The sequence below is a fragment of the Cottoperca gobio genome, chromosome 10, assembly GCF_900634415.1.
Source record: "Cottoperca gobio chromosome 10, fCotGob3.1, whole genome shotgun sequence".
Lineage (NCBI taxonomy): Eukaryota > Metazoa > Chordata > Actinopteri > Perciformes > Bovichtidae > Cottoperca > Cottoperca gobio.
In genome coordinates, this window is record NC_041364.1 from 9809402 (window position 1) to 9820450 (window position 11049).

The 11049-nt window shown below is 37.7% G+C and overlaps 1 protein-coding gene across 2 annotated transcripts; it reads right to left on the reverse strand.

Moving 5' to 3' along the window:
- Nucleotides 1-84: 84 nt before the first annotated feature.
- ubl3b (ubiquitin-like 3b) lies at nucleotides 85-8541 on the reverse strand. Of its 2 annotated transcripts, none has more exons than XM_029442276.1 (6): nucleotides 8383-8541; nucleotides 7688-7798; nucleotides 3761-3869; nucleotides 3133-3219; nucleotides 2185-2262; nucleotides 85-1632 (listed from the first exon to the last, which is right to left on the reverse strand). In XM_029442276.1, the coding sequence occupies exons 2-6, from the start codon at nucleotides 7712-7714 to the stop codon at nucleotides 1580-1582; spliced, it is 354 nt and encodes a 117-aa protein (XP_029298136.1). In that variant the 5' UTR covers nucleotides 7715-7798; nucleotides 8383-8541; the 3' UTR covers nucleotides 85-1579. The 2 variants fall into 2 exon arrangements, with proteins under 2 accessions (XP_029298136.1, XP_029298137.1); XM_029442277.1 differs by lacking the exon at nucleotides 8383-8541 and adding an exon at nucleotides 7952-8310.
- Nucleotides 8542-11049: the final 2508 nt, after the last annotated feature.

Below are 11049 nucleotides of genomic sequence, written 5' to 3' on the forward strand. Positions count from 1 at the left end.
ACTCGATAATGAAAATAATCATAGCTACAGCTGTCTTTTAGTTGCCATTTGAGAAATAGTAAAAAATAAATCAAGAGAAATTGCCTTATTTAAAGATTTATTAATTTATAATACAAGCTTTTATGTAGACCACATTGATTTTAGTTTTTACATTTATTCATACTGAGCTAAACTTCATAGCAGTGACATTGATTGACAAAAACACAAACCAAAGGACACTCAATGGAAGGAATCAAAAGGTTTCCGACTGTTTCTGAAGAAACCGCAGCCCATCAACCTGCACCACCTTTTTTTTAAGACCACATGCCCCCACTAGTCCTCATACAGTATGCCACGTGCATCACACACCCTCAGACACACTCACATACAGACTCACCCACACTAAAATTTAACAAATACCTATACACAAGATAAAAATCGATATATTTAAATTTCAATATTAATGATATTACTGAATTCCACGATAAAAGGCAAACAAGAAGTAAAGACAGCATCCAAATGAAAAGGAGGTGAAACACCACCAAAACATTTTACTTTTTACTTTCATCCAAGTGGGAGAAACTTTGCCCCTGCTTCGATCTCAGTGTCCAGTAGAGGAGGGTCTCACACCAACGACAGTCCTCCCTCACATCTTCAACCGCTTCTTCTGTCTGCGTTTAACTGGCCCGCGGCGTCGGCTCCCGTTGCCAGGGAACATCGACAGCCTAGTCAATAAAGTCAAAGCCAGAGGTGCGAACACGACACCTGGTGGCACCACAAGCAACCCGCCGACTCCATGTTTTACAGTCCTTTCCCGTTTGAACCTGAACGTCCCCTCAGGTGTTTACTCTTCCTAATAAAGGTATTTTCGCCATTGGTCAATTTCCAGGAACAAACAGGTGTAAGGTAATGGCACAAACGCCACTGGTGCTGATACAGACCGCCCGATTCAGTTAGTGAGAAACAGTCTCATGAGGAGGATGGCACATTTTCTACCACATGGGGAATCAAGGTCCGTTTCTCTGACCAAAAATAAAACAAAAAACAAGTTATTGGGGGAAAAGATGATGGCGATGAAACACGATAAACATTTCTGAATTAACAAACTGGTTAAGTGCAATGAGAAGGTTAACGCCATTCAGTAGGGGAAACATCCATGTGACTAGTAGGGAAGGGTAATAGCCCAAAACTCCTTTACAGCAGCTCTGTGTCCATAAAGAAGAAGACGTCCCGGGTATTTTCCACTACGTATGAGAGCTCTTTAAAACTTGTCAAGGTCCGTGAGGGAGCACAGGGTATCGTTTAATGTCATGATCTTCAAATTAAAAATAATAACACAGCAAATTCTGCCGACACAGTAGAAGTTTTGGGGGGGAAAAGTGAATATATTGGCACAAAAAAAAAGCCTCAGATTGGAGAAGCGTTCAACCGAAAGCGGTTGAAAGCTCCAACCAGACTTCCTGTGATTTATTCCAAATCCCCAGCCGACAGGATGACAGGCAGGAGAGAACAGGGTGTGTGCATGTTTATATGCGTGTGTAATGTGTGCGTGTGTGCGTTTGTGTGTGTGAGGTTGGGTTAGGGGGTCGTTTCTGTTTCTTTACAAGAGGAGGCAGCAGTTGCTCTCTGTGGTTTTTTCTCTGTTCCTTTGACCTACGAAAGACAACAGACATGAGGTGAGAAAAAAACAGTGGCAACTGGAAGAAAGCACGTATCGCTCTGCAGACTTTCTGTGTGGGATAAGGTTGAGGTTAGCAGCCGTAGCAACAAAACGCCTACTGCATGATGTATATGAAAGGTCAAACTGCAAAAAAGCAACTGATCAACTTCTGCGCTCCGCCTGGGCCGACACATTGCTCTTAAAGGGTAATAACTACATAACTAATCTCTGCAACACTCAGCAACTCAAACCAAAACAATCTAGATTGAAAAATAGCACTACAGGTAAGAGAAAAACATTTCTTTATCTTATTTTGGGGTGAAATGTCCCTTTAAATTCTGAATACAACACAGTTATCGGTGGGCTCGTGTTGCATTTAACGATTATTTTCCACCTGTATTTATCAGGCTTGCTCATGTGTGAGAGGCACACATTGGGGCTACAGGCAGAACCCTACTTGACCTACCACTACCAAAATCCCACATGATACCTCGTCCTGTATGATGAAAACAATATGAGACTAAAGACGAAGAAAAGATCCTCACCATGAGAGTTGGGCTCCGGGAGGGTCTCTCTGGCAACCAAGTGCATGACGGTCGTTCGGCCCGGTGGCAGCTTCAGAGCTTTCAACAAAAGAAATACACCTCATTATTTATTTAGCTACATTTTACAGGATCATCCTATGATGGAAAACCCTATTAAGTATACGATAAAAGATTCATGTGTATGATAACGTTTTCAGACAAACAATCGTGGTTTTAGTGAAAGGACAACACTTGGAAGACTCCTGTCACTATGACAACGGATGTGTTAATTTAGTCACATCTTGCATCTGTGATACTGAATTAGGTCATAATGCTGGTTTAAGTCAGTGCATGTGTGAATCAATAGTGAAAGAACTTTTCCTGGCCATTTATTCACTATATAATTGTATATGTTTTATAATCTTGCCGTTTTACCTGTGGCTTTTCATCCCTATTGTTTAGCATGAATATAATAAATCTAACAGGAACCAATTCAACCATTAGCTTGACAGCCTTAGGAGAGCTTAATGAAAACTCATTTACGTTCTCCAGAGCTGTTTTTTGTAGCGATCCTCTGATCGAAACCTGCCGGTTGTCAGAAGATCGGTCTCATACATACGACTTTTAGTCACTTTTAGTTTACACACGTGCCGAATGATTGTTTACGTACACATAGCGGCACAGACAGTAACATCGTAACGTCACATCCACACACATCCACACACACATCCAATGTCCAATCATTTTCATTTAGAGATTTGTTTAAGTGAGAGAAAGTCATCAAAGGAAAAGAATCAGCAAACAACTGTAATCGGCAGGTCAGACTTTTAAAAACAAATTGGGATCTGTCAACAAAATTGTGATTGATGCATCACTAGATTCAACTTCCAGGCAGGTTTTTAGTAAGTTAGACAGTTAAAGGTGCCATTTAATGTGGTCAGAACTAGTTGGTGAAGGTGGTGGTCTTACCTCCCAGGGTAACGTTGCCATGAAGGAAGCGTCCCTGGAAGATGAGGCGCAGTATATTGGGACTGCTCACCCTCTCCTCCTCCCATCCTGTCAGAGAAACAAGTGCATCACTTACTATGAGCCCAAACAATAACAGATCTTTGATCTTTTATTTACATAAACACATAACATAAATCTCTATAAAGATCATTTCATTGTGCTTGATATCAAAACTGTGACCAAGATTTACACCGAGTGAACATTTTACAGTTATAACTTTAAACTTTTAATCAACTGTAATCAGGACATTGTTTCTTAATGATCTTAAACCTAGTTTGGCATCTCTGTGCTGCAATGATTTGTTATTATCAGCCAATATGTACATCGATGCCAATAAATCTGCAATAAATAGCTGATATATGTGCTAGGTTTATTTATCGATCTAGCTCTATTGTTTACTGTTCTCAAAGCAGTTCATTAATAATATTATACTAATATCATATATACTTATATTTGCAGAAACGGATAATAAATGTGTCAGCAAAGATAGCGACTGAATCCGAAGAACTGCTTTGTGTGAAGAAATCAAATATATAAAACCGACACACACAAAACAAAATACTGCAAACTGAATCCTATAAAAACGTACCTTCAGGCCAGTTCTCAAATACATGCTTGGCGATGTCTGTGGCCGAGTCATTTGGGGAGAAAGTGAAGTCTTGTGTTTTCCCACTGACCAGGATGAGGCGGAGGTGCACCTAAAACAACAAACAAAAACACAGCTCAATCGTAGTCCATAGAAATGTTGCATCAAAGCCAACACCACGCACCAAACTTCCATTAGAGCTCTTCTTAATTAGTGGGGGAATCCTCCACTTCCTCTAACCTCTTCAGACATGAGGTGACCTTCACAAGGCTGTGAAGAGACAGGCATTCCACTCTAATTAGATTTATCCACACCAGATCTCCACCCTTTGACTGGGCGACTTCATTCACTGAGGGCTTACACTGAAGTGAGCCCCTGTTGCCAGAGAGGACAACAGATAAGGGTGGGGCTGCCGGGGGAACACTGGCCCTTTAGTTCCAGGGTGCTGCGAGCTCCTCTCCGGGCTGTCGGCCTAATGCGATAACCCCAGGTGTCCCAGACAGCTCTGGGCCATGTTATTAAATTTACATGGCCAGTGCGTAGCCCAGAGGGGGATTGTGCATATGTGTGGGAGGGTCTTTAACAGTGGGGCTTCCTCAATATTTTATCCTCTGGGCAACTACACAAACCAATCTGTTAGAGAATAAATAAATAAATAAAAAAGCAGTCGTTTGCCTTGAAGGCCTAAACATACACTAGGATAACATCAGGATATCCATGTGGGACACTTGTTCCACTACGACATTTAAAAATATCACAAACTTAATCTGCATGCCACGCAAAAACAAAAGCAGAAAAAATGTAATTGATGAAACTATGAACATAAAATGTCTCATATCATCTTATGTGGACTTATTAATAGTGATACAAAGGATCTGTTCAGCTTCTTTCAGCTGTAGGGGTGTGTGAGGGTGGTCTCATTCATGTTGAGACATGTTGAGCAGTGTGGGAGATTTTATACATGGTTCCCCATTTTTAGGACAATAATCGTCAACATTTAGACAACAGGGTCTCTTGACCGACCAAAATCCATCACCTGGCCTCAGTCGAAGCGTGCTAAAGAAATAAGTAAAGACAGTTTGAACTTTAGATGGCTGAGCATCATAAGGGAAGACACCATGTAGATGTCTGTGGGTCACTGACTTCAGGTACTAATAAAAACAATAACAACACCTTCACACCAACTCATAACAAAAAATGTATTTAAATAGACAACGGTGAAACTTTGTCGGGTCTAAACTTGGACACTCACACCTTGTACCAAGAGGCTGCTCTATGATGACAGCTGTGGTTAACCATTAATGATATATTTTGTCTGCCATCTTTCTTATTTAGTCTTAAATCTGGTTCAGGTGCCCTTGTTTGTGTTCATCATATTTAGTCTTCATACTGTTTTTTTACTCAAGTTTTAGTTGGTTTAGTAGGTTTTTTTTGTCAAAGAAAGTTATTTCCGTATAGTTTTAGTCAATGAATACTGTTGACAATTTAGCCTTCTTGAGTCCTTAGATTAGATCTAGCCACTTAATTTCATGTTAACTTAACTTCATTTTGAAAAGTCAGCTTTTTAAAAACCAACATGGCTCAGTTCAACATTTTGTTACAAAACAAAACTCCTCATCTCTTCTCATGACATGATTTGACATCAGATGATTTGCCTCTGACTGCAGTAAATTAAAGCACTTTGTTGTCATTGTTAACTTCAGTGAATTATACAGATACAAATATTTTGTGTCCTCTTTTTTGTCAACGAAAATAAGAGCTTTTGGTAAAGTTTTTATTTTGGTCTTGTATTTTTTGTCAACAACATTGCGTGTTGTCTCAGTTATTGTATAATTACGTTGCTGCCGTCTAGTCATCGTCTCGTCTTAGTCACGGGAAAAAAGTTTGTTGACGAACATATTTAGTCATAGCTTTCATTAACAAAATGAACACTGTTCATTCGTCCAGGATGATAAACATCATCGTTGTTAGTGTATATTTATAGAACAATATGATGCGAGTGGGTGGATTCTGCTTAAATACGTATCATTGCTAATTATGTAAAATATTTTATTGTTTCTTTTTATGTAACTATTTTGGATATATTTGATATTGAGATTTTTGATATATTAATAGATGTTGTCCATTTAAAATGATTAGACTCCTTCCAGCTCCATCTCGTAGATTTCAGGCAGGCATTAACAGCAAAGGATTTGCGGTCATGATTTTATATTAATTTATCCACTTATTTTATACTGTATGTATAGTCAGGTCGTGGCCAGGATTAAAACATCACTTTGACCTGAATTATTGCTCCATTTTGGACCTTAGTCGTCTAATTTATGCAGCAGCAAGTCCTGTTCCTTATTAATCCATTAATCCATCATCTCTAATCAATCATGCTGCTACTCCAAAATATTACTTTTGAGAAAAAAAAGCATCCCGTCAACTAAATCTTTGTACATACTGTATCTGCTCAAGAGTCAGAATTGTCAGAGGGAATTCATTTCCCCAACATTTGCCCTTCTTCTAAAAAGGTGTTACATGAACTTTCTTCGGGTTCACAAAATCACAGAGGAGAGAACAAAGAGACTTAACCACGGGGTGTGACGTCAGGGAGGGACGACCCCACTCTCTGATCTGTTTACCAATACAACCCTTACTCGGTGGTCCCTCCCCTCCCCCCTTTGAACTGAATAACCTCAATGTGGGGTTACATACCCATGCCATCATTAACGAGCTTTGTCCCTTTTCCCGTCCCTATCCCTTTCATCCCCAACAAAATAAAAACAAAGTCAAATCTGCCTGGTTACCCATGGCAACATCGCGCATCACAAATGTTCTTGAGGTTCTCCAATCCAAAGAAAGATGTTAAATCCTTCAGACACTGTTATGAGTTACTTTTTATTTTAGGGTTAAGAGAGCTACCAAAGGCTTATCCATTCTGGTCTCGATGTTGGTCAAGTTTTCTAAAAACATCTGCAAGCTAACGGCCCAGAGCTTCTGCTGAGAGTGATGATCTATTATATCCCACTCTGCCTTGCTGTGGGGTTTCACCCTTATGTAGGTGTCGTAAGCAAAAGCACCAATTTGTTTGAATATATTATGCAAAAATAATCTGACAGAATATAATTAAAAACGCTCATCACAATTTCCAAGAGCCATCTTCAGATGTATTCCTATTAGGATTATCAAAATTGTTGCAAATTCATTTTCTGATTGGATGAACTGAACAAATGCTTTTCCTATTACTCAAATTAGCAGTAAAACAACCAACAATAAGTTATTGACTAAGATGATCAAGTAATTATACATGTTCTTCATTAATAATTAATTCAATTTAGAAAAAAATAAAATGAATAAAAATGAATTTTAACAATTAAATGATTATCAAAATAGTTGGGGATTATTTTTCGATGGAGCTAAGAATCAATTAGTCGACTAATCGATGCAGCGCTGCAGGTGAGAAAGCGTCATGTGTCATTATTAACTAAAAGTTGTACTTTTACTATCATTTCTGATCTGTCTCTAAATGAGTGTTGTCCATTCATTTAGTGGGGGGCTGTGGCCAGGATTTATTAAGAGGGTACAATCAATTGGCATTTAAACCTTGAAAGGAAAGTAGGGCAACGTTTTAACTGAGATTAGACAGATGGCGTTCACAGGAGCAGCAGTCACTGTCCCAGCTAAGTGTTTGTGGACGTTGGCTAATCCATGAATCCCCGCCCCTTCTCCTACCACGAACCCCAAACCCCAAATTATTTGGGGAAACATTTATGTAATTTTACAACCATAATAATCAAGTGTATCATGTCAGAATACCATGCAGCAGCAGTAGGTGTGACAGTCTCTACAATGAAGAGACACATGAGCATCAGCAAACAGATTATCACCATGGCTCTGTGTTGGTGTTGGAAAACAACTTCAGAAAGGTGTCAAACCCTCACTCACCATATCAAGATCCCTTTGGGTAGTCATGGCTCAGTGCGGATGAAGGCCGTGGACGTGGATCAGAGAGGACAGGGCTGGTGTGCTTCAGCTGCTGAAGAAGGGGCCAGAGCCCTGACACAAACAACACAAACACTGTGAGGCTGCTTCCCACATCCTGGCACCATAACTGCACATCACTTATAATCCTTTATCCACCAACATGTTACAACTAACATCATAACGCTGTCAATCAAACGACAAACATGCACTTGATTGATTAGCTACCTGAAATCGTATAAGTAGTGAGGAAACAGGCTCACTTCACTGTGGTTTAGCTAATTAAAATAACAAATTTAGCTTGTCAGGCTACGGCAGCGACGAGATTATCTTTCTAACAGTTAACATTAAGCTAGGTGAGCTAGCGGGCTAATGTTTATTATATTAGCTTGATTTAACCAATGTTGCTAATTAGCTGGTTCCGGGTAACGAAAAAACCAAAATGTTTAACAGCTATATAATGTATCTATCCTGAGGACAACAACTAGCACCGAGTTTCGTTCTGACAGATGTCGAAACTGATCGCTGCGAATATGAAGCCTTCTGCTAACGTTAACATTAGCTCATGTGTTAGCTTATGCCAACCCTGCTATCGCTGCCTAGCCGCGGGCTAGCTGGCTAACTAAATACAATGACGATGTTTGTCCTGTCGAGCTCACCTGCATCTGATGACTTTGATGAAATGTTGCATTCAGTTGAGTTGTCAAATCAGCGAGGAGCGATTTTTATGGGGAAAATATCGAGTGTAGATGGATATCGTTGACTGTGTATCGGTGGCTAATGGACGGGAAGATGCCGGATGTCAGCTGGTTGTAAACACAGAGAAGGACCGCAAATACTTCTGGGAGTTGAAGTCCAGAACGAGGATATTTTACCAAAATTAAAAACTTTGCAGAAACCTTTCTGCTGCTTAATGGGGTTCATCCAATGTGAACATTTTCAATTTTCAATGAATAAAAACTAATATATTACTGTAATATGTATTCAATAATGATAACAACAATAATAATCTTAACAATAATAATATTAATAATAATAATAATAATAATAATAATAATAAAAGAAAATAATCATTTTGGTGACAGACTTCTTCAGGTAAACATTGTTTAATACATTTGAGCTACTCACATGCGTTTCTTACTTGTTACAAATTTAATAGACTCTAAATAACATTACATTTCAACTAAAAACAACTTAAAAGATGGGGTTAAATTAAGAAATGTATCTTTATGAATATGAAATTTCCTTAATAAGTAAAAAAATAGTAGGCTACATAAACTGTTATCATCACATTCAAAATAAGTGATAACATTTACCTTTAAAACTTTTTACATCTGTGTTTTGCACAATACATAATTATTTCCTAAATGTAATAGAATATGGGCAACCATAAAACAGATGAATCATGCTTTCTTATTCAGTCTTGCAGAAAGTACAACATCTGACATTTTATTTACATATATGTTTCATAGATACATTTTGTGCAATATTTTCAGATGCATTGCTCTAAGTTTGTTTGTGATGCAGAATCTAAAAGGAACAAACCATGACTGTTAAATACAGATTTAAATAGTTTTTACTTTGTCTTCTGGGGTCTCATATTTTCTCTTGGGGCCATACATTTTGAGGACTGCAAGACTGAACACTTTTAAGAGCTGTAGATTCAATTTTGTAGACCTCAAAAAGGGGTACATCTCAGAATATAATGAATACTTTATTAAAACAGTAAAATATTTTTGTTTACAGAATCATGTCAATTGTATAAGCCGAAAAATGGCATCTTGATAACCAATTGCCATCCATCAACAAATTGAGGCACCATTAATTAATTTAGCTGCACACTGGCAGCTACTGATAACAGTGATAAGGAGGTGGTGGTTTGAAGAAATAAAGCAATCTGTTGAATTAATTGTTACTGATCTACAGTCTACTGAAATAACGTGTCAGAGCAGCAATCAAAATACATCACAAGGTGAAATTGAAACCTTTTAACTGAAGAGCGCTAATTTTATCAGCAGGATGAGAAAATAATAGGTGTGATAATTGTTTAATAAGGTATAGACTGAGACACATAACCTGCTGGTATAATTGCACAGCCCAAGTTAGTTTACTGTTTCCTGATTATCATAACATGGTGGTTGATTACAAAAAAAAAAACACATTTAACATTTAACCAGTGGTGGAATGTAACTAAGTACAACTTGGACTTACTTTTACTTTACTTGAGTATTTCCATTTTATGCAACTTGTACTTCCCCACTATGTTTTAGAGATAAATATTGTACTTTTTATTTCATTACATTTATTTGATGGCTTACCTAGTTTTTACAACTAATAACATATACTTATATAATATAATACTAATCTACACAGTAGCATACGTTTACAATTGGCCCCACATTGATGAACTACAACATCGAAAGGCTCTTACATATAATTGTTAGTGATAAAAAACAGAATAATATAATATTCTATAATAATATAACACTGAAAGAATCCATTCTGCATAATGAATACTTTCAATTTTGATACTTTGAGTAAATGTTGCTGATATTACTTTTGTGATTTCACTTAAATAACATTTTGAATTCAGGACTTGTAGTAATGGAAGATTTTTAGATTGTTAGTATTTCTTCCTTTACTTAAGTAACGGATTCCTCCCCTGCTTTCATTAAACCAAAGAATGAAATTATATTTAAACATTTACAGTCACATCAAAAAAGACACAATGCACACAGACAGACATGACTGATTGCAAAGCTATAAACTATGTTGCCTATTTTGATTTAAAGGTGAGATAACAATGTGAAAACAACTAAGGCATTACTTACTGATCTTGTCACTTTGTCTTCTAGAGCCCTGTGTCAAAAATGTTTAGTAGTAGTAGTTTATTAATGTTTATTATTTTTACTTTAGATCTTGCTAAAAATGATACATATTTCTTTAAAAAAAAGTCAGGCTTCATCAAATTGCCATACATAAAAAAACAGGTTATATCCCTGCCCAGGAGTAAGTGATTGGTTTCTGGGTTAATCCTAATGAAATGTATTTATTGTCTGAATTCAGTGTGCATACTATAAATGCTTCTTTTGTAGTTTAATTTGTTGTAGTCTATAAGTATCAGTACTCTAATTACCGGTAATAGTATAGCTGACATAAGTGTACCTGGGACTTAGCACACTTCCATAAACTGTTACATAATGCAGCATTACAGCAGGTACATGTTGCCTCACTCAGCTGCTGTTTACGCCTGTGCTGCTGTCACATGTTTGACTCTGTTTCCCAGAAATCCACTCCGCGCAGGCGCAGAACGCGTTGCCTGACAG

Bases quoted from the DNA above. Each gene is read 5' to 3' on its own strand.
- ubl3b (XM_029442276.1), bottom strand. From the start codon at position 7,714: ATGACTACCCAAAGGGATCTTGATATG. The intron at 3,220-3,760 runs GTACGTTTTTAT...TTTCTCTGACAG, and splicing joins ATTTGAGAACTGGCCTGAAG to GATGGGAGGAGGAGAGGGTG. The intron at 2,263-3,132 runs GTAAGACCACCA...TTTTGTTGAAAG, and splicing joins TGGCAACGTTACCCTGGGAG to CTCTGAAGCTGCCACCGGGC.